The following is a 27,747-nucleotide window of genomic DNA, read 5'->3' as shown; positions in this document are numbered from 1 at the left end:
ATGAAGCCTTTTCAGCATGCATTCCTCTGGTGTTACATCTCTGAACCAGAAAGGCTTTAAGAAAGATTCCATTTAAACGCAAAACGTTAGACATGGAGAGATGCCAAATACACAGATATTTTTACAGATGTTATTTAGCTGAAAAAGAACAACACGGAACATCTACATCATCAATTGGTGTTAGAAAAAGAAAAAGACATTGTGTATTTGTATTAAGGCTCTTACTTATCGCCTTTACTCCACTTTTCTCCACTAGGTGGTCTGTATGTTCGTAATCTCTGCATTTCCTCTTTCCAGTGAGGAGGAGTCTCACTGCTCTCATCATCATCAGATTCAGAGCACGACCGTGATCGAGGTGGGGTGTGATATCGCTGCAGAGGCAAAGAAGAGTCACTCAAGAATATAGTTTCCTTTAAAGAAGAATGAACAATGCATAAGTGTATGGTGCCTCATACAGATTTTGCATGCATCTTCGTAACACCAACCAGACAATGCTATTCTCAAACTGTCACAAAGAACACAGATTACGAAGCCCTGACAAAAACATCCACTTTGGGCACCCATACATCCTACATGTGAGACCAGATTACGTAGCTAACTGTATTTTCATTCTCTGAAGGCAGTTCTCAAAGCTTGGGCAGGTGCTGGTTTGTTTTTTTTTAAACATAAAAGGAAGAATTTAGGAAGAAGTCAAATTCCCTTTATGGAGCACCTTTTGGAGCATCGTAATTACTGCAGATAACCAAACAACCGTTTTCCCCCATGATACTAAAGAACAGAGGTTTCACTTCAGTTAGGAGACTCTAAATTTCTTCGAGGCATTAAAATGAGCTCTATTTCAAAAGTCACTGCTGTTCAGCCCTTCAGGAATGGGCATTCAGGTTAATATCTTACAAGCAAAAAATCCTTTTAAAAAGTGTAACGAAGCTTCATGCTCAAAAATGATGCTTAGTCACAACACTTAAATGAGCAGCAAGAGCTTCTCCTGCAGCAGCAGCAAAGCACTGATAACATTGCTAACTCATTATTTTCCATTACCCAGTAGGATGCACACTTAAGTAACTCATATGAGGAAATTAGATGCTCCTCAACTCAATTAACAAAGAAGAAAAACTTCTGGGTTTTACTCGATTATTTTGAACCACTGGTAAAACAGCACGTGGAAAAAAACCAAACAACAGTTTGTCTGCCAATATAAAAAGAGAAAGACATGTATTGATTTACATAGAATTCAGATAACTTCAGGCAGAACTCTCAAGCCTTTTTCTCTTCATGTAAGAAAACAAGGAGCATCTGTCATGGAGACCTGGTGATTCTCTACCCTTTCTTCTGAAGCAATGACTGCTTGAAAATAAAAAAGGTGTTGTTCCCCCTTCAGAACCTAAGAGAATTCAAAACTACAAATGAGCACCTTGAGCAGTTGGCTGTAAAGAGAAAGCTAAATGAACTACTAGAGGCTGCAGAAAACACGTCTGTCTACTGCTAGGCTTAAATTATTTCTGATATTAGTTATTATTTTCGCTCTTACTTTTCCTGAGAGGATGCCAAAATTAGGAAAAACAAGACACAGGCACCTAATTGGCAAAAGCCAATTCTACTCAGTGCTATGTTAGTTTTCCAGAAATCTCTGCTTACATAAATGTTTCAAAACACTGTATTTCAAAGGTTTCTTTAATGGATATCACAAGAGTCAAATACAAATGAAAGTTGTCAGATGTATCAAGGACAACAGCTATCAGATTTAATGTCAAGGCTGGCAAATAAGGGAAGAAGAGGCACTCAGCTGCGGCCCAAACACTCCAGTACCTTGTTTCACCTTACAGCCATCAGCCAATAATTTTGAGGTTTAAAATCCTTGCTTCACAAGGATGCAAAGCTAAAAAGACATTCTTCAAATGCAGTGGCTGTGACAGAAGAAAAATCATGTTCAGGGAAGTCTTGGCTACGACCATCCTTGTGAAAAGTGTCTTCAGCTAGGTAGATTAATCATTAATATATCTATATTTAAGGTCACCCACTGAAGGACCAACTGCACATTTAGGAAAGATGTTTTTATTTTCTCTCCCTTTTCTGTTGACTGAAAAACAACAGTGTTTTGGGCCTGTGATTTAGGTTATTAAAGAAGAGACAAGAAAACTTTTCTTAAGAACAGCAGCACTAATGCAAAAGCCTTGAGGTTACCAGAGCACTGAAGCAGAAAAAAAGTCAAATAATTAACAGTGACAGTCTTCACATAGGAAGGTAGAAAAAAAATGGACCAAGTCTGTATACTTGTAAAAAAAAAGCCTCCTCTACTAGCAATGCAAAAAACTCACTTCTTGCCCATCAGTGTTACCTGTGAAACTACATGGATTTCATCTCAAGTAGCTGAGCAGATGAAATCTGACAAGCTACATTAAGTAGCTTAAAAACAAGAAAAGAAACAAAAGATACACTTCAAATGTCAACAAGCAGAACTAACAGTTGAAGTGGTCCTGCCAAACTTGCTAGCAATACTGCTGCTTCCCAGCACTGTGTGCACAACCATCAGGATGTGCATCAGGAAGGGCTGTTTATGCATCAGACACTGCAGAAGTCTTCTCTTTGGTTCTACTCCAGCCCCAGTGTTTCACAGACACAGTGAGGAAATGCAAGGGGATGAGAGCACAAGCTCACGTCACGGCTCATTGCTTCAGATCTTGTGGCTCAACTAGGATGAATCTTTGCTGAATTAATTTCAGCCTTTGGAAATAAATAATTTTCTTTTGTTTGAAGCTTCCTTATGTTGGAAACCACTCGTGAGTGAGTATGCATTTGTTTTCCCAAACAGTGTTTACGCAAAAAAAGGACATTAATAAGAAGGATGGGGAAGAAGTATTCTAATATGAAGTACTTAACAAACAATATTTCAAACGTCTAAGCTTGAATCTACAGCAGTCAACAACATCACACAGAGCCTTAAAGGAAATTCAAAGTTCAAGGTCAGAGAAAATACTCTGGATGAGAGGAAAGAAAAAAGGAAATCACATACTATTGTGCCTCTTCCTTTAATTTTTCGTCCAGATTTAGACACTGATGGTTTCTGGTCAGTTAGAACTGGAGTAGCATCAAGAAGCTTCCTACATAAATTAATAAAATATGAGCTTACACAAATAAACCCACACGTAACCATTTTAATTTCAACCTAAAACTGGTATTAATCATGCAAAATATCTTTATAATCTACTTTGATAGGGTAGAACTAAGAATTCAGTGAATGGCATTCCAAGAAGTCAGCCACACACAGATCTGCAGAGAAAGGCAAACCAACACATACACTGGTTTCCAGCCTGCTCAGCAGATCTGATTTCTTCTCCTGATAAATAAATGCTAATGACAAACTTGCACAGTACTCTGTTGAAGTGGATTTTCTCAGTAGGCCAGCTTGTGTTTGGTGAACAAATTGTTAAGAGGACACAGAAAGAATAGCTTCAGGATCTTGGCCGTTACACAACAATGCCTCAGCACAGGGAATGGCAGCTCAGACAACCCACAAGTTCTAAAGCTTTGTTTCCTTCCTCAGCAACAAGAGGTAATTCAGCACTCCTTTTTACAGAGGTTGTACAACATCCTTGAAAGAAGCAGCTAAGGCTTTGAAAACACGGGTAGCACTTCAAGAAAAAGCTCACAAAAGATTATATAGTTAACCAAATTTAAAGAAAAAATAAAAAATTCATTACAGTTTTTAGATATGTCCAGGACTGTGCCCACATGAATTCAAAAGTGAAGAAATTTGGGAGAAAAAACCTGCAATTTATCAGGCACACCAAACAGAAAGTTGTTTTCACAAAAACAGTCTCCTCTTCTCTAAATTAGAGACTGCTTCCAAGACTGTTCCACTGATTTTGCACTAAATTTTCTCCCTTTACAGAATCACAGAATTGTAGGGGTTGGAAGGGATCAGATCATTGAGTCCAACCCCCTGCCAAAGCAGGTTCCCTACAGCAGGTTAGTCTAAGAAGCTGAGAAATCACTTCTCCCATTCAAGCTTGCCTTGCAATGACATATTTGCTGTGGTTTTTGTTGCAAAATTTCCTCTTGAATTAGTGAACAATGTATGCAGTGTTTGTAATTGAGTTTAAGGCTATGATATGCACGATCCTTATGGTTCAGTGAAATGAATTCATAAGGTTTCACTGAAAAAAAGAAAAGCAAACATAAAAACAAACCATTCTGAAAGGAAACTACCAACGAAACACTCAAAGTAGGATGCTTAAAGTACCTCACTTGGAAATCCTGATGCTACACCCATTATTTGCTACAAGTTCTGGAAATGCATCGTTAGTGGCAAAGTTCTATGCGTAATTCCCAGCAATAAAGTCAACATAATTAGATAACTCCTTACGTTTCAGGCTCTGCACTGACAACAGGCACATCTCTTCTCAGCAAGAATCTATTTTCAGGCACTGGGGGAATTTCTTCAGGACGTACCACAGGTTTATCCCTCTTTGTGCTGACATCCACTGTTTTTTCTGTTACGTCGCTCTTGTCAGAAAGGCTGCTAAGAGGAAAAAAGGTTATAATTCAGAATCAATTGACAAGCACCACTTTCCAGGGTGAATTCCCAAAATAAGCCCACGTGATGAAACGAGCTACAGATGACTATGAAAACAAAATGCTGTCATTAACTCGTTTTATGCGGAAGGATGGAGCCCAAACTTCCAGAATAAAAGCACCTTCATATTAATTGCATGAGTAGTTCACGAAAAAGGAAAGTTTCTCAAATTTCTCTGAAATCCTTAAATGTAAGAAACTAGTCACCATCTTTGGTTTGAGGTTCGCTTGCTCCTCAGATCCTCCTTCTTCCTCTCTTCCTTCCTCCGTTTTCTTGACTGTTTGGTTTTAGCTCTTCTTTTACGCTTTCTTCTTCTGCTTCTTTCATCTTCAGCTTCACTTTCAGATGATGTTTCTGAGGGGTCTGATCCACTGGAGGTTGAGTCTGAAGCTTCTGAGTCAGAACACACTTTCTTCTTCTTCTCCAAAGCTTAGAAACAGACATTTTAAATGTACAGTGTGTACATGTAGTGTGCATACATAAAGGCACACAACTTTATATATGTAAAAGCACATACTTCTCCAGGAGCTCAGCCTGTAAACCTTTCACAGCGAGGTCTGCTAAAGGACAACTGCATGAATTTGATTGCATCCAGCATAAAGCACTATCAATAAAATATCAATTTTCTAATAAGGATGGTGGTAAAAAAATCCCTTCGTTTGCTATCAAGTGAACTGTAAGACTTGCTATGCACAACTTCTGCCATGCGAGATGCACCACTGAAAAGCCAAAGGTGTGCATTGGAGGTCAGTAAGTGAAGTTAACACTCAGATGCTGGGGAGTTGGACAAGATGACCTTTAAAGGACCCTTCCAACATTAAAATAAGCCTTCAGAAACAGCACAAGATCCCCCATCAAGAAAAGCATCTGATTGGACAACTATCTTTCAAGCTCTGAAAAATAACTGGTAATTACTTTTCGAGTATGTAACATTAACCACAAAGATTAATTAAGAGGAAGCAGACATGCAAGTTCTGAGCCACAAAGACTGAGGTCAAAGAACCTCCTTTCCCTTGCCTTGCTTGCCTCCACCAACCTCTAAATTTTGAAGACTCATTAGAGCCAAATTAAGACTTGATAGATTCACCACAGTGATTTCTAGATGCTGGCATAGTTTTTAGACTCTGAAAACAATGCCAACATTCAATTAACTTCAGCTTATGTATGCTTACCATCTTTTGCTGGTTTTGTAACAAGCACCCCACAGTCAATGACTCGTACATCTGCATAGGGTCTGCTGGCAGTATCAGTTTTCAGATTTTCTATTTGTTCTATTACTTCAAAACCAGAAATAACCAGTCCAAAGACAACGTGCACGCTGCAGAAATAAAACAGTTGGGAAGTACAAGCATTTATATATCGCCGTAATCTTCTTCCAATGAACTTCAGATTTAAAAGTCATTCTCAACCAGAAACATTCAGCTTCACTGGGCTCACCTGGCTCGTAAAAATATTACATTTAAAAACAAGGCTTTTTCAAATTACTTTTACATTGACAGCAAGGCTAAGATTTCATGCAACGTGATCAGGTGTTTTTTGCTTCAACTTGATGCCATCTTACTCTCTTCTAATGGGCACCATAACAGGTCATCAATTCTAACCAAGCCTTCTATTTTTGAGATGCTGAGCATCAGGCAGATGAAACAAAGATGGTCACAAATTGTCACCTTCCCCAGAGATGAAGCATTTATAGGTCTATGCAAACTCAGCACGCACATTCCCACTAACTCTGAAGGCACAGTTACAATTCATGAATCTCTAATTCTGTTCTACCGTACCACATTTCTTTTTCCTCCTTGCAATTACCTGTATCTTGAATTGTGGGCTAAGGGCAGCAACCAGGTTTAAATAAATGAGTATGGAAGGTTTGGGGCCTTCTGAGCTTTCAAGCTTTAGGAAATAAGTTGTCGTTTGGAATTTTTATAGAACTCAAACTAAAATTTTCCATCTTTTTTCGCTACATCATCTTTCATAGAACTAAGAATTTGTTTTCCCATTGATCTCTACTTGCAGCTCAGAAAGCAAATGACATCCCAGGCTCCATCAAAAGAGGGGTGGCCAGCAGGGACAGGGAAATGATTGTCCCTCTCTACTCTGTCCTCTTGAGGCCCCATCTGCAGTACTGTGTCCAGGACTGGGCCCCCAATGCAAGAAAGACAGGGAGCTGTTGGAGAGGGTCCAGAGGAGCCACAAAGATGCTCAGAGGGCTGCAGCACCTCCCTACAAAGACAGGCTGAGGGAGCTGGGCTTGTTCAGCATGGAGAAGAGAAGCTGCGGGGTGACCTGAGTGCAGCCTGCAGTGCCTCAAGGGAGCCTGCAGCCAGGAGGGGAGTCAGCTCTTGGCAAGGGGAGATGGCAGCAGGACGAGGGAAATGGTTTGGAGCTGAGGGAGGGCAGCTGGAGGTTGGATGTGAGGGGAAGTTGTGTGCTGTGAGAGCGGTGAGGGGCTGGAACAGCTGCCCAGAGAGGCTGTGATGCCCCGTCCATGCGTGGAGGTGTTGGAGGCCAGGTTGGATGGGGCCCTGGGCAGCCTGGGCTGCTGTGAAATGGGGAGGTTGGTGGCCCTGCATTGGTGGGGGGTTGGAGCTTTGTGATCCTTGGGGTCCCTTCCAACCCTGGCCATTCAATGATTCTATGCTTCTACTTCCAAAACAACGCGTGAAGACTCATCAGTAATCCCAACTTCATTCATCATTGAAGAAATGGAAATATTCTTACCCATCAAGATGAGGAGCAGGTTTTGTTGTTCTTTTTGACAAACAGCAAGATGGTAAGATGGTAAAATAAAAATCAAGGATTCAGATGAAGTAAGAGAAGAATGGCACGGGGAAAAAAAAAAAGGTGAAGGTAAGACAAAATAGTGAAAAAATTCAGTTACATACATGGAATTAAAAACATCTTACAGCTTATAGACACAGGCCCTTCTTTAATCTTTTAATCAAAACTTGCTTAAAGTTTAACTCGAAAGTTGTACCAAATACCATTTTATGCATGCAACAAAAAATATTAAAGCCTCTTTAAATACACATTTAAATATCACTAACATCTTTAATCACAAAAAAGACAACTTGCAAATAAATATAGGGCAACTAATGAAATTTACATGTTTCTCTCGTTATTACGCTACACGGTCATTTTGGAGTCAGTTTTATTTAAAAAAGAAATGGGAAAACAGAGTTCTCATATGTGATAGATTCTTTGCTTTTGCTTTTTTTTTCCTATTACTTTCCACCTACTTGATTGGCCTCAAGACTCAGGATACAAAGCAGCTCTAGCTTTAAGTGTCAGGAATAAAGTACTTCAGCTGATGAGCTCACAGGCTTCCCAAAAGCAACAGCAGCACAGTGCAAGCAGACATTACGTGGTACCCTGCAGCTTACTTCTGTGATAAATTCAGACTAGCTCCCTACTTTTCAGTTCCCACATTTAGCTGTTTCTAGCCTGAAGTGGAAATGGCACTGCATTACATTTTGTGCACTCTGCTAATAGGCATCGGAGGCAGCTCCGCTAAACTTCCAGGCTGGATTTAAATTGGAATATTCAAGGCTGTGCATCTGTAAAGATATCTTAAGATTCAACTTTTTGATAGTAACACTGCGCCTTGGTACCTCTCTGTACTATTCTCTAAAAAGGAAAACAAATGACTTCATCAGAATCATTTATATCTCAAATTCTTATTGGAAAGTGTTCTCCTCCTCTCTTCCCCAGGCACTGCCTTGTCTTTCTGGCTTCCTTCCACTGTATTACTCTCCCCAGCATAAAAATATCACAGGGCATATATGCTTCTACATTTACAGTAACACAGACCTGGTACAATGAAGTCAGGCTTTCACTGCTATAATAAAACAGGGATCAAGCACGTGGCTGCACTCTGCTTTCAACTGTTAGCTGACAAGATGCTGCAGTGCTGGCATGCATGCAAAAGGTGGAAGTGCCCATCAGAAGTGCTTACACTCTGATTTCTTTAGGCTCCAAACACCAACCAGACCTGCTTCCATAACCCTAATATTACAGAGAACCTCTTTAGCTCATATGCAGGCAAAGAGATGCTATAAGACATTTCATTTCTCAGCAGCAGGGGCATTCCTTGTTTTTCCCTCACTAATTCAGCATCTTGCTGCAAAATGAAACATCCTCCCAGCTGTGGAAGTTCTACCAGCAAAGTTAACTGCATTAATGACCTGCTGTTAAGTGAACACTGTAAGCAGGCATAATTATAAAGCGGAGTTCAAAGCAGTGATAGAAGTGGGTTACTTCAGTGAAAGCAACAGTAAATGAGACTCAGCATTTGGAATCAGCTACAGAAAGCAACAAGTTGAGACACCCCTGATATGAATGCTGGAGCAATGTGCTCCTGCTGTGCTGCAGCAGCACTTGGAGACCAATTGAGCAAACTATTGAACTCATCTTAACTCAACTGTCCTTGATAGACAAGGAAACTTGGTCACTGGCAAAGCCACTTAGCTTTTCATTGTGCTGATAGAAAAGGTGGACAGAATTCTTCTCATTTGCCTGCTCAGGATGGGAAAGCACACAGAAAAGCATTACCCAAGAAGAAACTTTCTAGATGCAAAAGGAGTTTGGCAACTTAGATCACTTCCAAAGGGAAGCAGAATCCAAACTCCTCACTGTTCTATTGAATGTTCTCTCATCTCAAGGCCAGGGTCGTAGCACTGCTATCAGCCTGCAAACATTTGCACTTGATTAGAGCATGTCAAAGCTTTTTGCCTACGTTGCACCTTTCACTTCTTGAACATTTATACCTTGACCATAAAACTTCATCAGGACAAAACCCACTTGCTGCTCTGGCACTACAGAAGCTTAGAGCTATGATCATTTCCTCCCAAGAAATAGTATTTCATTAAAACATTTCTCTACAGAAGCTTGATAATTTGAAACACTGACAAACAGCTACTATTTTCCACGTTATCTGCAGAAGGACAAACATCTCTATTCATCCAAAGTAATGCAAATTGGTTTAAGGTACTGCTGAAGAGAAGAGCATCTTTTTGGTAAAAGCGTGTTATTGCCCACCCCCCCCCAAGAACCTGAGGCCTGACAAAGGACTCAATGCACATAACAATATGATCAGCAAAACAAGAAAGATTAAAAACAGAAAGAGAGAAAGGACACAGCCTTAGAGGAATGAGACATTACCTTTGGAGCGCACGGTGTAACACTGTTTCTGTAAATTTTACACAAAAATGGCAGAAATAAATTGTAATACATTTTCAGACAAAACTGAGTCTATGTTTTATTAAATACAAGTTTAAAATTTAATATTAATCAAGTTGTATGCAGAACAAGGATGCCTAAAAAGAGGGCTCTAAATTTTCTTTAGAATACAAGGCACTTTGAAAACTACAGTCAGTTCTCTTGAACAACACAAAACTGCAGAAATAACTTCCTTGCATGAACTATGAGAAAGACAAACTGTTAGAATCCTCCCAATCCCCTCCAAAAGGCTCAATCCAGCACAAGTGTTAGAACACATGCACAACTTTAAGCAAAATAACTGATTTCAGTGGGTCTGCTGGTGGTTACATCTGTGTTCAAATGCTCCATGGAACCAAGCCCTAATGGTTTGAAAGTGAGACAGGGGAGGTTGAGGTTGGATATGAGGAGGAAGTTTTTCCCCCAGAGGGTGGTGAGGCACTGGCACAGGTTGCCCAAGGAGGCTGTGGATGCCCCATCCCTGCAGGCATTCAAGGCCAGGCTGGATGTGGCTCTGGGCAGCCTGGGCTGCTGGTTGGTGACCTGCACACAGCAGGGGGTTGGAGCTGGATGAGCACTGTGCTCCTTTGCAACCCAGGCCATGATTCTATGCGTGTGCTTCATAGGATGGAGGCCCTTAACTGTTTTGATCGACAAATGAAAGGTGTTGGTAAGCCCACAGCTTTATACAGTCCATAGTTAGCTTACATCTTCCTTGTACTATGAAAGTTGTGTATAAAAAGAGAAAAGCAGCTTTCTCTCAAATACATGAATGGTTACTGGAAGCTTGTACTTAGAAGTGTAGAGGAACAAGAACACTGCAGACACTAAGGGGAAAATACACACCAACTGATGCTGGTGCAATTCTGAAGGGCAGCAATGATTTAAAAACGCATCAGCAATTATCCACACATCTAAGCAGGGAGAAATGGAAATGATCCCTTTGTAACATACTACAAATACAAGCATCCAGTGAATGCCTCTGCATGGGCTGCATTTCCACGTCAGCCTCAATCCAACCCCTGGGACCTGCCTGCGTGCCAAGTGCACAAACAGCACTGTTGCTCAAAAATACTGCAAAATCAGCACCTTCCATTGATTTTGTTCACTTTTGTATCTCTGTAAAGTGCACAGCAATCAGCTGAAAGCTATTTCATCTGCAAGAAAGAAAAAAGGGACGGCTGCTCAGAAAATGCCTGGTGTGGCACACTGGAAACCTTCAGATACGAGGCACCTACGAGAAGTCAGCGACATTCAGAAATCAGTTGTAAAATCCTCATCGTTGATTTCATCTATCATTTAGCATTTCAAAGAGGTTAGTTGGTTTCTATTTGGTAACGAGGCACACCACACGTTTGAAGAATGTTTGAACCAAAAGGTTATTTAGTTTTGAGCAAGGAGAAGGAGCTTGGGAGACAATCACACTGACAGTGATCTCAATATCGAGGTGGGAATCGCACATATCAAAACAGCCTCAAGTTTTAAATAAAGGTCTTTTGAACACAAAGGCAAAAACTCAACACTGCTTGAGCTGGTAAGGAACAAAACCTGGGACTCTATGTTGCAGAAGGAACGTATCCCTCAATTACTGAAGCTAACACACAACTAAACAACAGGGCAGTAATTTAATTACTATCAAAAGCTTCCAAATGACAACTAAGAAGTTGGCTACTTATTGGACTCCCACTGCTTTCCTTATGCTTCTCTACTTCTTTATTCATTCTGCACGTTCACATTTCTGCTCCTGTAGTAAACGCAGCTCAGTTGGTTTTGCATCACTTCAGAGAAGCAAAGGTGAGTATGAGCACTCAGAAAGCCAACAGACTCACCAATTTTATAGTACTTTCTATAATCACTTTAATGAGAGGTGCACTTATTTTGTATTACAGTCTTTCTATCACGTTGGGCAGCACCACAGGCACAAGTGGTGCTCAAAAGAGCCAAGCTACCTTCATCAGATCAGCTCAATGAGGAGCTTGCAAAAACATCACCCAACAGCAACCCAGCTCTGTGCTGACCACCCCAGAACAGGCTTACCATCCCTCCAGCTCTAACTAAATAAATGACATGAAGACATAAGCTGCATTTGTATGAAGCTCTACAGGTACCCCCTCACTCCCATTAATAACAGTAATAAATAATAATAAAACTTTCAGCAACAGTCCAAAATGGGTACTGGACTACAGGGAAAAAGGAAGTGATTCTAGGATGGCTCTTATCAAACTACCCCCATCCAAGAAAGTCCTTATCTGTACATCAACATGGCAATGGGGTAGTTAAAAAAAGAAAGGATAAACATACTATGGTTTTCAGAACACTGTTTAAGTAACTGATGGTTCTGAAAAAACTTAATTCACAGAAAAATAAGCAGTGCTGCTACCTGAAAATAACAAAAGCTTGTTTATCAACAACTGCCTTAAAACTGTTTTCAACACAATCATGCAATAAACACTAGAAAAGATGCTTTTGGTTGCAGAGAATTGAAACTCCAACTCTAACAGCACAAAAGGACACAGCCTGTGCATCCCTCATCATTTCAGCACGATGCATTCTGTCAGAGCAGGGAGTGCTTCTACAGACATGAATGAACAGACCTGGCATATCTGAAGCATGTATCCATGAAAAGCAATCCTGCTGTAGCTAAGCCCTTTCCTTTCAACCCACCTGCTCTCTAAGTAGGAATAGTCAATGAGCATCAAACATAGCACTTCTGATATGGGCTTGTTTAGCCTGGAAAAGAGAAGGCTCTGGAGAGACCTCATGGTGGCCTTCCAGTGCTTGAAGGGAACATATAAACAGGAGGGGGGATGGCTGTGTGTGAGGGTGGATGGTGATAGGACAAGGGGAATGGTTTTAAAGTGAGCCAGGGGAGGTTTAGGTTGGATCTGAGGAGGAAGTTTTTCAGCCAGAGGGTGGTGAGGCACTGGCACAGGTTGCCCAAGGAGGCTGTGGATGCCCCATCCCTGCAGGCATTCAAGGCCAGGCTGGATGTGGCTCTGGGCAGCCTGGGCTGCTGGTTGGTGACCTGCACACAGCAGGGGGTTGGAGCTGGATGAGCACTGTGCTCCTTTTTAATCCAGCCCATTCTATGATATATGTGCTCCCTTTGCTCTAGTTCTGCACCTTGCCTAGCGATGCCTCGCATTCATTCTCCCAGCTCTTCACTCACACTTCCTAACTTTCCTTGCATCACTTGCAGAACTGACCACCACAGAGCACGTTGTAATGACTATCAGTCCCGTGGTGACCAGTTTGCTAATGCAGTCTGTCAAGGAGATTCACTGCCTGATTAGTTCCTACAAAGACAGTTATTCCTGATGACATTTGGTGCAGTAAGCAGGGAAAGTGCATTTGATGAGCAAGTAAAAACATATATTCAATATTCCCTGTATTATTTCAGTCTCAGCTGAACAAAGACTTATAAATTAACTTACTTGCATTCCCTATTTGCTACATTTGGCACATACACATTTGAAGATTTTTTCCTAAATGATAAACTGCTGAATAATTGGGCATTCCTTTGAGTATAACATTTGAATTTCTGTTTAAAGTACACCACTAAAGGAAGTAAGTTATGTTATTAAAGAAAATCTGTAGGAACACGCAGTACATTCCCTAAAGTAACCACACAAATGTCAGCAAGCAAGAATAACTGCTTCAATAGATTACTTTTTCAAGTCTTAAGTCAGAATCTAGATCTGACTAGATATCAGCTTTAACAGCTGTCTCCTACTCTGAATCTTGAAATTCAAACACTATATGCTATGAAGCAGAAACCAAGCTCTACCATTTGAAAAAAAAAAGTATATACCAATACAGACTGCTGGTCTACATTTCACCATCCATCCCTATTTTTCATGGATTAAGTCATTGAAAATGAACCTGACCTCCCCACTGACTGTATGTCTGCACATCTGCCATTGTGGGCACTCTCCTATGGGTGCTGTAATCACTCCCACATAAGGTGCTGCATCGGAGGCCAATGCTGGCATTCAGCTTAAATGTACGAACTTGATTATATTAAAAAAGGCATCTGCAAATGTGTCAGGCAAGGTTTTGGTGGTGGGGAGCTGCTCTCTGTGAGCAGAGCCCAGCAGCTGCTCCATGCAAGATCAGAGCCAGCTCCAGCTGCTCCAAAAGCAACTTGCTGCTGGGCAGAGCTAAGCCATAAGCAATACTGGGTTGTGCTCTGGGAGAACAGGTTTAAGAAATAAAAAAGGCTGTGCAACTGCAGATGGGAGAGAGGAGTGAGAAATAAGAGAGAAGCAGCCCTGGGAGGTGCTCCAGCTCCCTGCAGCCCAGGAAAGGCCTGTGGCAGAACAGGCTATCCCTGTGCTTTCAATATCCCTGTCCCTTTCAGTACCTAAAGGGAGCCTACAGAGGGGATGGGAATCAACTCTTTGAAACGGTTGATACCTGTAGGATGAGTGGAAATGGTTTTAAGTTGAGGGAGGGGAGATTTAGGTTGGACATCAGGGAGAAATTCTTTACCCAGAGAGTGGTGAGGTGCTGGAACAGCTGCCCAGAGAGGTTGTGGATGCCCCGTCCATCCCTGGAGGTGTTCAAGGCCAGGTTGGATGGGGCCCTGGGCAGCCTGGTTTAGCATTAAACGTGGAGGTTGGTGGCCCTGCATGTGGCAGGGGGGTTGGAGATTCATAATCCTTGAGGTCCCTTCTGACCCTGGGCATTCTGTGATTCTGTGCAGCCCATGGGCACCACACAGAGCACGTCTCCATGTGCAGCAGGGGCAGAGAGCAAACATGAATGAGTGGCAGAGGCCAGGTATTATGGACTGACCCTTCTGCTGTGTGCCACGAGGAAGAAGGGGGTGAGTAGGAGGAAGGGGTTCTTTTAGTTGTCACTGCTCTAGTCTACTGACAGTAGTCAATAAACTATGTTCATCTCCCTCATGCAGAATCTGTTTTACCTCTGATGGTTAATTGACAGGTCTTTATCTCAACCCACAAGCTTTTCTTCATGTTTTCTCTCCCTGTTTAGTTGGGGAAGGGCAGTAACAGCACGGTGTGGTGGACTTTTGCTGCCCATCAGCGTGAAGCCACCTCAGCTAGGGACAATCAATGCTCAACTGCCATCCTGAGCCCTGTGCTACCCCCTGCTGGCTTCCAGCTGCTGCTCCAGGAGTGCTGGGTGGCCTGTGCATGGTCCACTGCATCTACATGCCCTGAAGTACACAAGGATACCTCAAACATTTACTGCATGCATTAAAAAGCCCTGGTCAAAAGGTTCACACAAGTCTACAGCACTACAGTGTGCATTAAAGACTTGCACAGCAGCCCCTAAATCTCACTGATCTGGGAATTTACTCTTGCATACGATTCATTTGTGTAACCCTAAGGTAAACTGGTGACATTTGAATGTGCTACAGGACAGCCAAGAGAAAGAATTTTCAAAGGATACAAGTACCTTTTAAAATCATTTCACTTTAATGAAAGCACTCTCAAACACTGTTCACATTTTCCTGTCCTATGTAAATTATAATTTAGCATCAAACACAAGCTTAGGATGTTCCTTTGCATGGTGAGAGACAGGATGTCCATTAAGTACATTAAATTTAATTGAGCAAGTAAGCTGAGCCTACTGCTAGAAGTGAAAGAGGAAGACATCTGAATTAAATGCAGGAGCAAAAAGAAACTTTAGAGCCCTCAAATGATAGCTTCTTGATAGATGTAGCACCATAAAGTTTTCATGTATTTTGTTCAGATAAGCTTAAAAATGGAAAACTGTGACAAGTGAATCAAAAGATGCACCATCAAGTGATAAACAGCAACGCAGTGCTCTGCAGAGTGCTTTTGAAACCACGGGTTCTTTTTCATACAGAGGTTGTTCCTCACATTAGTGTGTGTATATATATATATATACACATATATATATCTTCATTCAGATTTGCTGTAAGGAGGCATATCACCTAAAAGTTGCTTTGAGGCTAACAGAAAAGAAGCTCTCGACGTGATTTTCTCTCTTTGGAAAGTCAGAACAGTAGGAACTGTGAAAGACTCTCTCTTAGGTTTCTTATTAATTTTCCATTTTTAGGGCATTCTTTAGGAAGAGACCTAAGAATGCCTCTTATCTGAACTTCATTGTGTCATACTGAAGCTCTTTTTCAGGCAACAAAAAGAAAAGGAATACTCTTCAGGAGAATTTTCTCCTTTACTGAAGACAGTGAAGCGCCATTCACTCATCCCCCAAGAAAGATGGCAAAGAAAAAGAGCTTTTTCCAGCTAAGCAACTACAGCAGAATTTAATTTTGAAAACACCAGCACTGTTTCTTAATGAAAGTTCTCAGCACCAGCCCAAAGTTATGAACCACATCTTCCCAAATACAAACTGTTAAATACTGGACCCAGAATCTTCAATCAGAAGAGCCTGATTGCCATCACACCTGAGCATCCATCCATGACAGAAACGTGTGCTCTGCAATTGAACAGGATGTGGCTATATGCTGCAATGGATTCATTTTTGTCTGTTTAAGGTTATGTGGGAAAACTTGATTTACAGCACATTATTTTCTACAGCACTGGCACCGTGACAATTAGTGTACACATGTGAACAGGATTATTCAACAGTATAGCAAAAAAAATTATGCCAGGAACAGAAACAACAAAACTAAATGAGGTCCCCCTTTCCAGAATGAAATAACTAATAAAAACCCCCTCGTCTCTCAAAGGAAATCATTTAAAATAGCATATGCAAAAACATACAGGCCATCTCTATCACAGACCTTGCTGCTTCCTACGTACAATGCTCAGCATTGTAATCCACAAGCACTCTGTGAAGATTTGGTTGGTACAACACAAAACCAAAGAATCTGTTTTTGGACACTGAGCACAATAGCAAAGCCATAATTTCAGGGTAAAAAACAAGGAGCAATCCCATAGGACCCACTTCTAACCCAAAGGAACGCCCCATGCGACCCGTGGTAACTTGTTTCCTATTAGAGCTCTGCAGGTATCCACTCAACCCTATTCACAGTAAGGTGGATAACATTGTTAGAGATAATTTAGCAATACCATCTTTCTCATGAACAGCGCTCCTCTGTTTAACAAAAGCTCAACTGTCAGATCACATCTACTCACATGAAAAATTGGGAACCATTGGTATGTTTCCCTCGGTTTGCCATTGACAAAAGGAACGCTCTGTCATGTTTGAGAATAAAGTTTTCATCTGTTTGAAGAAAAAATATGTTTGTCAGATTTTCCCTGACAAGGAACGCCAGTCAGATTTTCTTAGTAACTAATGGCTACTACAAGGAGAAATTCTTCCGCTGCTAAAGAAACTTGAACAGGTTGGAAACAGAACAGAAATCTAATTGAGCCTCTCAAAAGTTACAGCAGAAACACTCATGAGACAGAAAACATTCTTTTATACAGCAAGTTACAGCAATGCCGTGGACATCTCTAATGAAAATGGATGTGAGGTGATCCCAAAACGAGCCCTCATGTACATCACACTGTTATGTATGGGCACCCAGTGAAAGGGCCATTTCCCTGGCATGGAACTGTAAGAGGGCAACCCAGCCATTCCAAGCTGGGTGCCTCAGAACACACGAGAATAAACAAAACCTGACTACCAGAAAGAGGAACTAAGGAATACATCCTTCCTTCAACCTCAATGTAAAAGCAATTAAGACTGAACTTAACGTGCATCTTATATTCCAGGGAATTAAAGAGCACTTCTGGCTGCACGGCATAGTACAAAACCAGATATTGTTCTGAAGCTCCTTTTCAAAGGTAAAAATTACAGCTTGGGCATCAGAGGCTGTTATTTTTAAGGTTATATATCAAAGCACAACACTGCATGTTTAGAACTTACCACCTTTAGTGCACTCTTTAGAAAGAAACCCTAGGAACATCTTATTAACACTTCAATACCACAGTAACTATCTGGTTTCTTGTTGTTGTAGCAAGAAAGAATGTTATGTCCTTAAATAAATACTTCATAAACTCACCATTTTCCTTCCAACAACTGTTTTTAAAAAGAGGTAAATATACATTTAAAAACTCTTTGCAAGGAAAGCAACTTGTGTAGCATATAAACAAACACTTCAAAAGAACACCAAAAATACAAACCTTCAGTAGGGAAGGGGAGAAAAGGGACGTTAACAAAAGAAGAAAAAATTGTTTAGAACTGAAAATTATGCCAGTGTTCTCTCAGAATAAGTCATTAACCCTCAGAAAGGTTAGACACAGAACTCCTCATTTCTCCAAGCAACACAGATATCCATCTACAAACGGATGTATCAGTTGTCTATGTATTTACTAGGGAAGGTACAAGGGAACAGAGTTTGAATTTGTGTTACTGAGCTTTTGTCTCTTACCTTTTCATTTTGCAAAAGACCACATTCTCTATAAACAAAAGAATATGTTGACAGTTTTAGGCAGGAAGATAGGAGTTTATTCATGAATAAAGTTGCCTAACCTCCATGCTGAAAGTCATGTTTAACCAATAATGTTAGCCTTAATTAATTGTCAGTTAAAGTTAAATATTACAAAATAAAACTATCTGAAAGTCATGCATATAAAAATAATTCTCATGCAATATTAGTTTCATGCAAAAGGTGATCTATAAGTAGACCTCTTTTCATTAAGTATCTTGGGAATCAAGACTTCTCAGAACGGAATTGAGAATCTGTGAAGATGTACTTGCTCTTACCTTTAAAATAGCCACCATAAATAGATTCACCTCCTTTTCCATTACCTGTGCATGAAAAAGCACAAATTGAACCTTTTGTTCTGTTTGTAACAAGCGCTGTGCGTAACGCGTGCCAATTTATAACACACCAGGAGACTCCAGCCAGTTCCTAATAGCTAAGCATAAGGTCCTTAATTAAAAGGCAGGACCGTTCGTTATGCAGTTCATTATCTTGTTGACACTCCGAATATTGAAAATGAAGACTGCTTTTGTGCCTCTGAACACGAGAAAGCCTGAAGCGAGGCTCCAAAGGCGAATTTTCCCTGCTGTTTGCTGAAGCAGCAGCAACAGAAAATGCAACAGCAAGCAAAAAAGCCAACAGTAGGCATCACCACCAATCCTGTCCTGCTCAGAGAGACCACCACAATGAGATGAGCAAGCAGTACGTTACCTTTACTTCCACTTGACCATCAGTACAAGGTAGTCATCCACCACACACATTATATTAATTACAGTTTATACACGTTAGATCAGTTTATAAGACCTCAAGATACAGGGTACAAGAAGGAAGATCTTTTGACATGAAAAGCAGCAACATCAGAGTTTGGATTGGAATTCTGCTCTACTGTTATCAACTCCAGCAAGGCTGCTTTCTTCTTTAAGAATTCCTTCTAAAGTATCAACATGTTTGATGATACTGAAACATGTTAGAATTTCAGCAATTAACAAAGAAACAGAAAACCAATGATCATACTTTCAAGGCATTTTAGTTTACATGCTGTATTCTAAAGTGACATTACAACCACAGGGATGATAACATTTGCTCCACAGAACACATTTTACCTTCACTGAAGTCCCCACCCTGAATCATGAAGTTTTTAACCACGCGATGGAATGTAGTGCCTTTGTAACACAACTTCTTCCCAGTTGTTTTGCCAATTCCCTTCTCACCTGCAAGAAGTTTAAACACAGAACAGTCAGCAGATTGTCACTGAAACAAAATCAAGGATCTTACCCCTCCAGTGCTAGAACCCTTTAACTCTAAAAGCAAATACATTCTTGCTTGGTGCCTCTTGGCCTCTCACAAACAGCAGTCAGGCAGGTAAAGTTCAGTCCCAGGCCCTATTAACATTCTGCCAACCTAACCTCAGATATTTTGCACAAGGTACCCAACTGCAGTCTCCTGTTGAGATTATAGGAAGGCGAGCTCCTGACAAAGCTCCAAAAAGCAAATGGCCTTATGTTTACCTGGCAGATGGACTGACTGAAAGACCTGCAAATGCCAGTTTGCAAGTCCAGATGCTTTTACTTAAATGCAAGGAAAATTCTGCTGTCAAGGCAGACAGCATTCTTTCACAGTAGCCAGGTCTGTGTCTGACAACAGTGACAGATTGCAGGACTGCAGCCAGAATTACCCTGCTCTCTTCCACCTGTTTCTGACAAAGACATCCTGCCTTGTCTCACAGAGATTACAGAGAGAGCAGCAGGGGCACAGCCAGAGGCACAGCTTTTGAAACACTGGGATCTGGTCTTAGGGCACAACACCTCGCCCTGAAACAAGTTATGTACATTCTTAAATAAACACAGTCCTTGCATACAACTAGAACAGGATGTCAGCACCAGGAAACGATGCTGTAAGTCTCTGATGGTTCAAAGATTTCTTGTCAAGACCAAAGATAAGGACAGATGTATGCCTGACAAGAACACAAACGTCCATCAGTAAATTTCACTGTGGAACGTGGAAGTGACTCCTGGAAGCAAGCGACTCATTTGGCTGCTGAAATGGCATTAGCAGCTTCAAACTCTAAAAATGCAATGCAGCCCTTCACAAGTCAGTTCTGGTTGCCGGAAGTCCATGCAATCTCATCAGAGCACCTTCATCTCCCACCGAACTGCTGCTCAGCAGGTCCTCTAGGATAATCAAGACAAATGCAACAGCACCACTGGAGTATCTACCCTGAGGGCAGGGAAACAGCAGGTACCAGAGCAGTGCTGGATGCTGCTGTTCCTGGCCATAGTTCTCATCTGTGGCCCTACACAGCAGGCAGCACCCTTGGACAGAGAGCTCACAGTTGAGATGCTGAAGCAATATATGTAACGTCATGGTTTTAGTTGAGAGATTTTTTTTCTCTGTAAAGACTGGTAAGATGGGGAGGCATTGGGAGCGATGGCATTTGTCTGGCTTCCCAATACCCTTCAGCACAAGGAGGATGTAGAGCTCTTTAGTGAGAACTATTGGCTACAGGTCGATGGTTGGACTGGATGATCTTGTAGGTCTTTCCCAACCTTGGTGTTTCTGTGATCCTCTTGGAGCAGGTCCAGAGGAGGGCACTAAGATGATCAGAGGAGATCAATCCTGATACCAACCAATGACTTCCCACACTCCTACATTTCCAGTTCTTTCCCCCATTCCACCTGGGAACAGTGAGTGAACATCTGTGTGATGCTGAGTTGCCTGCAAAGTTAAGCCACAGGTCTTTTGGCATCCAACACAAGGCACGAACAATCAAATCTGTCATCATCAGGAACTGGAGTGCTAAACCAAATTTATAGATGCTACAGCTGTTTAGTTGCTAATTGCTATGCTCCCATGCTTGTCACAAGGCCTGCTTGCTTTACAGTCCAGTGCTCATTAGCAGCTGCTTTTTCTTTTGCTGTTTGCTCTCCTCATTATGATCGTGCTTGGCTATGCCTGGGAACAGCTTGGGCTGGCAAACAGCACCTCACTGCCATTCCTGTGCACTGTACTGAATGGCAACAGCTGGAGTGCCAGAAGGAACTCAAGTCAGAGGGACTGTGACCTGAGGATGAGTCCATACAGGAGCAAGCACACTTTGCAGCATCTGTGATCACAGACAAGAGCATGCCAGAACACCTCAAGGCATCTGTGACCATGGATAAAGCAGACCCAGCAGGTGTCTGGAGGGACCACGGCCAATGGAAAAGCCCAGGCTGGAGCGAGGGGAGTTCACTGCCATCTAAAGCCCTGTGGCCTGGTCCAAAAGGCGAAAAGGTGGAGACTAATGGATGCATCTTTAAACTGTTGCAACCCATGACTTGATTTGCATTTCACAGCAAGTTCTTCTGTTGAAGGAATTGCTGGAGACAAAAGAAGATGAGCCTCGCAGGAAGCAGTGCAAGTGCAGCAGAGACCCAACCTGAAGTGTCTCTGGCATCCAGTAACTCCAGGTCACTTCTGCCCCAAGCAACCACAACAGACAGACAGTGGGTCATGGACTGAGACACAGGTGTAGCCCATACACTGGTGGAATAATATCTGTGTATTAATGAAAGGGAGGTGATTAATGAGGATGCATCACAGAGCACATGACCTGCGCATGAAGCAAGTGGCATGGAATAAGGGGTGGTTACAGTCAAGGTTTTGGCTGGGATAGAGTAAATTTTCTTCATAGATGCTTGTATGATATTGTGCAGTAGAGCAGGGAAAATCTGCATGGTGCAGATAAACTGGCAGTAAGAAATGCACTGAAAGAACCTGTCATGGAGAAGCAGAAAGGCAGAGTTCCTAGGAAGCAACTTGAGCAAACTGAACAGCAGCACAGAATGCACTTGATACAAACAAGAACATCATGTTAGTCATGCAACCAGAGTCTCTAATCTCAGCAATCCCAAATTCAATCTGGAGAGTTGCAGTGGCAGAGATGGCTTCCAGGGGCAAGATGAAAAAAAAAGGACCATTTAATTCTCTTAATCATTGCTTACACCACAATAAGAAATGTGCAAAAATGATAATTAAGAGAGGGAAAAATGCACATCACATACTTACCAGCAATCTTTAAAACATATCTATCAAATCATGGCTGTCCTGTGAGTACATAGTAGCAAATTGCAGGAATGAAACCAGGGTTTGTGGTAGCTTTTATGTCTGTGAGTTTGATCTCAAATTAAACAGAATTCAGGATTCTGGGCTCTCTCTCACTGTTCTACCAACTAAAGACAGAATCTAGCTGGACTTCAATGAAACATGAACAGCCAGCTGTACAGGAGAGTTTAAACAGGTATGCACAAGAAAGCTGTCAGATCTTTGTAACTGTTCTTTCTCCTGCTAAGTACTTGTTTGGTTCACACCTCGTGGTCTCCAGCTAGCTTTAACCTAGCAAAGCCACTGAAAGGAATTAAAAGAGCTACAGAACACGAGGCTCAGACACTACACCAGCCAGCCTACTGGCTAACTTTAAGAGAGCCTTAATTGGTGCAGTTAATTTAAGGTATATTTTTGGAGAATTCAAGGTACACAGGACAAGACCACCAAGACACACAGAATGAGTTCTCTGCGTAAGTCACAGCGATTCCTGCAATAATGTGATCAAAACTGATTTCTAACTTGCAGTTGCAAAACCACCAAGGAGCCCCACACATCAGAAAACCACTGAGTTCTCACCACCCTTACTATTGCAGTCATTAGAAATCTTGTGAAAAAGTGAATTCCTGCTTAAAAGAAAAGAAATGGGGCAAAGGGTGCTGGATTCTATCCAGAATTTTTTTTGCTAGTGCTGTCTTTCATTTCAGAGATCCTTGCCTTCCTTTCTCCCACCACACATTCCCCCTAGGGAACAATGTTCCCTCTCCATCCTTCGCTTTGCTGAATGTAAAGCAGTTTTCTCCTAAGGTGTAACAGACTTCCTTTGATCCCCGTTGTACTGCTATGCACCCCAAACATACTTTTATTGTATAAGAGTAATCAACATTTCACATGGAGCCAAGTGAAGTGTCACCACTGCACCGTGCAGTGACATTAACACCTGATGGCTCTCCTGATGAAGTCCTGCTCATCTTTCCTGTGTGTCACTTAGGTGCTCAATAATTTCTCCATTGTTTTAGCTGTGTCAATTTCCTTTAATGAAGCCCAAATGAGGAACAGATGATCACGTTTTGCCCCAGCAAGCGACAGCCTTGCACTCTGGAATCCTGTAGCTGCTCCACTGCTCTGACCCAGTAACCATTACAGGACTCCAGGTTACTTCCAGTGCTGCTAAATCCTCCTGAGCACGACCAAGTCTCAGCTTTGTCCTCACCAGGAAAACAAACAAGCAAACAAAACCTACAATTTATGCCCGCTTAAAGAAACAGCTGTAAGAAACATTAAAGTTGTTAAATAAAAGCATGCTACTTACCCGAGCACAAGCAAAGGAAGTTTTTGCATGTCTTTGGACATATATCTGAGAAGAGCTGAAACATAATTCGACCAACTGAAAGATTAAAAAAAAATAGAAAGTGTTACAATTCTTCATGATGACAGAAGAAAAATAGCATATGAATAAATCTGCATAACTGCATCTTAGTTCCACGCTGAGTGAAGGACTGTAAATGCAGCGGAACCCTTGGCCTAAAATCCTTTGGCTTCAACAGAAGGTGTAATAGATGACTCAATTAAGGAAAATGACAGACAGGTGGGACAGCATTAGCAATTTCAGGACTAATGCTTCAGTTGCCAAATACCATGAATCAAACACTGCTGCCTCTGTACAGTTTGAGCAGAGCAATCCCCACTCAGCACAGCTACTCCCACACCACTGGCAGTGCTCACACTGCGTGCCTTAGAAACAGATTACAACGCTGAAGAGCTAAGAAAACTACTTTAGAACTGTTTCACATTTCCTATTTCATTTTCTGAGATTTGCATTTTCGGGACTTGTATTTCTACAGTCAAAACAAATACAGTTGGGTGCATGAAATCCTTAATGATAACTTTGTGAATTATGCAGAATATCTCTGTATTGCAAAGCGAGGCATAAATTAAGGGTTAAATGCCACATGGCCAGCCAGCATTGCAGGAAGGCCAGAATCTATTAATGTGCACCACCCTCTAGTGGTACACAACTGGTAAGACTTCAATGTAATTATTGAACTGCTCAGGAATTACTCCTTTCCCTTCCCTTAAAGGAAATTTAAACACATTTTGTTCATTATTTTGGCACCGTGAATTATTCAGAGAGGCTCCTAAGAAATGATATTCAGTTTGAAGGCCTTGTCCCAATAAGCACAATTGTCAGGTTTTTTGGATCACAAAGATGGGGATCAAGGAAAAACAACACAGGGACCACCTGTGTTTTGTATCTCAGCTAAAAAAATCCAAGGTGCCTTCAGCTGTTTAAACGACGAGTTTCTTAACTGCAGTGTGAATACTCTCAGAGGATTTGTGCTACAGCAGGCAGAAAAACCTCAAAGGACACGGGTAGAGACAGCCTTCAAAGAATGAAGAAATGGCAAAGAAGTTGTCAGTTTGCATTATAAGCATGGTGATTCAGAACAGCAGAAATCCCATTGCTCTGCTTGCAAAAGCACTGAACTGAGGGGGACAAAGCGCTCAGAGAGCCAGGCACACCTTTCCTCCACCTTTCCTCCTGCATTCCCTTTGTGAAATAACACACAATGTCTTTCATGGGAAGGAAAACCATCACTATCCTCACTGCACTATGAGCAGAGCTGCTGGTGGACCAAGCTGACAGCTGTGGATCAGCAGGAGGCATTCCCACCTCAGGGCTCCAGAGGGGCCTTTTGCACCTAGGCACCAATGCACAGCAGCCATCCCACGGTGGGCTCCTGTCCTCCATACACAGCACTGCAGGCAGCACTGCAAGCAGCACACATCAGCTGTGACTCCTGGAGGATGAACCTGGCCTTGAACACCTCCAGGGAACCAAGACTTTCAGTGTTTTGTCAGTGAGATCCGTGAATGCATCACGCCTTTCAACTCCTTCAGACTGCAAAGCACACACCTGGCATCAAAAGACTACAGATTCCATTTTAAAAATAAGCCAACCTCCCCATCACGCGAAGTGCTGCTCACCTTCTTACATCCCGTTACATAAAGTGCTGCAGTGTGTTTATAAATACACCAACCACACACTGTGCATCCATCTGCTGGGCTACTACCTGTGTTTTACCTGAAGCTGTCACTGAGAGGTGACATCTGCTGCTGCCAAACAGTGAGCGTACAAGCCAAAGATCAAACACACTGACACCCTGATCAGATACACAAAGTTACTGCTGTTCATCCAACAAATATATTTTTGGTGTGTTAAAAGTCTGCTTAAAATCTACAAACCTCAGCTATGCCTTGAAAACACAAAAGTGCCTCATTTTAAACCTGGAATGAAGCATGAGCTCATGTAACAAAAGTGTAAAAGGCACCTGAGGTGTTACTGACTTCCTTGAATTTCCTCCACTGTCATCACATACAGAAAGCTGCCAGTGATTTCTCCAGATTTGTTCCCCTGGTATAAAGCTTAAGTTACCCAAATGAGGAACAGGTTTGCTGTAAGGCTCAAATCATACCTTAAAACAAAACCAGTAGCTCACAAGAGTAGTTTGAGTGAGCAAGGCCTGCACACACGGCTCTGCTGAGGCCTCAGCTGACATCAGCCAACGGTGGGCCTGCAGAAGGCTGTGCTGCATCCGGACTAAACCACACTGAGCTGTTGGCTCTTCCCAATGACAAAACTCACCTGACACAGCGTGCAAATCCTCCAGCAGCACAAGCAGTTACACTTGTTACTGGTGGTTTATTCTAATGGATCCGCAGACAGATCGTTTCTACACTTTTAGTTCTGTGCTCAGGCTGCTCTCTTCCACTCACAGCTTTGGAGATGCATTCATCCATACCACACTGCAGTGTTCACAGGACTCCCATTTCTCCAGCACAGAGGTTTTGTCTATCCTGATTTCACATTTCTTGCTAATCAGAAATCAACACTTTGATAAAGTACTCTTAGATATTTTTTGCTAGAAATTGGAATAAATGATAAAAAGTATTTCTGTTCCATTAATTAAATACAGTAAATAATGCACATATAAATTCTAAGATGATTTGAAGTTTTATTTCATGAATTGTTATGTATAGCTAACAAGGCTACATCAATTACAGAAACCAGACAGCATAATGAACAAAACTAAGCCAGTTTCAAAGCTCCATTTTCTGAGTACAAGATGAAAACTACTTCTGTTTTGGTTTTGAATCCTTAATTCTTCACCTACAGAAGCAGAAGTTCTAGATTCAATTGAAGTGACAAAGATTCATGGTAGGAACATCCATGCTGTAACTTCACACAGACTCCTGTTAGCAAAGTTTATTAAAATTACTGAATCATCACAGAATGGCCTGGGTTGCAAAGGAGCACAGTGCTCATCCAGCTCCAAGCCCTGCTGTGTGCAGGTCACCAACCAGCAGCCCAGGCTGCCCAGAGCCACATCCAGCCTGGCCTTGAATGCCTGCAGGGATGGGGCATCCACAGCCTCCTTGGGCAACCTGTGCCAGTGCCTCACCACCCTCTGGCTGAAAAACTTCCTCCTCATATCCAACCTAAACCTCCCCTGTCTCACTTCCAAACTATTCCCCCTTGTCCTATCACTACCCATCCTTGCAAACAGCCATCCCTCCTCCTGTTTATATGATCCCTTCAAGTATCACTTATTTCAAATAGTTACCCAGCAATTTCCCCCCGTTTAGATGCTTAACCTGTTTTAGCAACAAACTCTGGAGACAAACACATAACACCTTTTCCAGAGACCAAAGGTCTCAGATTAATCTGCATGGCAATTTAGATACAACTCACTGAAATGAATGCATTTTTATCTTACATTTTTTATGTCTGTATGTAGATTTGTGAATCCTAAGTCTTAAATATGTTAAAGCATTGCTTTAAAGTAGAAGCATGGCTACAGACTTTGGAAATGCAAAAGCTTCCTGCAGAAAAAGACTGAATTTAAAACATCATTTACAAGAATGGAAGTTTCCTCTGAGCTGAACCTATAGAAACCCTGACACATAAATGCTTGGATAGAGCTTCCACATCCTGTCTTGCACTCAAGCAAAGGCTCCCCTTGCCAGCTCTGCTGGTTCACTCCTGGAACCACCCCCTGTTGTGGTGCTCCATCATAGTCATAAAAGCAAACACTGAGCATTGCTCACAACACAAACGTACTGCTTTCAGTGCCACAAAGAAATGCAAGTGAGAAACAACACTATGATTCCTCCTAACAGCAAAGACTCATCCATTCGGTGTTCCATATTCAATAATTTAGTTTCTTCTTGACCTCAAGATAAATATTGGGTATTGTTTCATTCGGCCCATTTCTGTATAATGGGAGGATTTTAATTTTGAGTACCAATTTCCCCCAGAAGCTGCTGATGCTCTACAGCCTTTACACTCCCCAGTAAGAGCTCCCCATACATGATGTCCTCTTGACTCACAAATCACACCCAACTGGATTGCAAATAGGTTTGCAATCAAAACACCAATCTGCTTTCTGTTGCCTACCTGCAAGTTTTTGCCTTCAAAGGACTAAAG

The 27,747-nt window shown here is 41.8% G+C and overlaps 1 protein-coding gene across 7 annotated transcripts in view; it reads right to left on the bottom strand.

Annotated features, from left to right (window-relative positions):
- NKTR (natural killer cell triggering receptor) overlaps window positions 1–27,747 on the bottom strand; it is a 40,372-nt gene that overhangs the window by 8,922 nt on the left and 3,703 nt on the right. For 2 of the 7 annotated variants that reach the window (XM_048951592.1, XM_048951587.1), the window contains exons 3-12: window positions 23,572–23,646; window positions 19,280–19,387; window positions 18,458–18,502; window positions 16,882–16,969; window positions 7,292–7,321; window positions 5,746–5,891; window positions 4,780–5,002; window positions 4,364–4,516; window positions 3,011–3,098; window positions 226–371 (exon numbers count right to left, since the gene is read on the bottom strand). In XM_048951592.1, the coding sequence (XP_048807549.1) occupies window positions 226–371; window positions 3,011–3,098; window positions 4,364–4,516; window positions 4,780–5,002; window positions 5,746–5,891; window positions 7,292–7,321; window positions 16,882–16,969; window positions 18,458–18,502; window positions 19,280–19,387; window positions 23,572–23,646 (1,102 nt within the window). Of the gene's footprint in view, window positions 1–225; window positions 372–3,010; window positions 3,099–4,363; window positions 4,520–4,779; window positions 5,003–5,745; window positions 5,892–7,291; window positions 7,322–16,881; window positions 18,503–19,279; window positions 19,388–23,571; window positions 23,647–27,747 lie in introns of those variants that run through there. The other 5 variants (XM_048951588.1, XM_048951586.1, XM_048951590.1 and 2 more) reach the window with 4 other exon arrangements.

The sequence above is a fragment of the Lagopus muta genome, chromosome 7 (assembly GCF_023343835.1).
Source record: "Lagopus muta isolate bLagMut1 chromosome 7, bLagMut1 primary, whole genome shotgun sequence".
NCBI classification, from domain to species: domain Eukaryota; kingdom Metazoa; phylum Chordata; class Aves; order Galliformes; family Phasianidae; genus Lagopus; species Lagopus muta.
The sequence above is the reverse complement of the archived record's forward strand: the minus strand, read 5'-3'. Positions and strand labels throughout refer to the sequence as shown.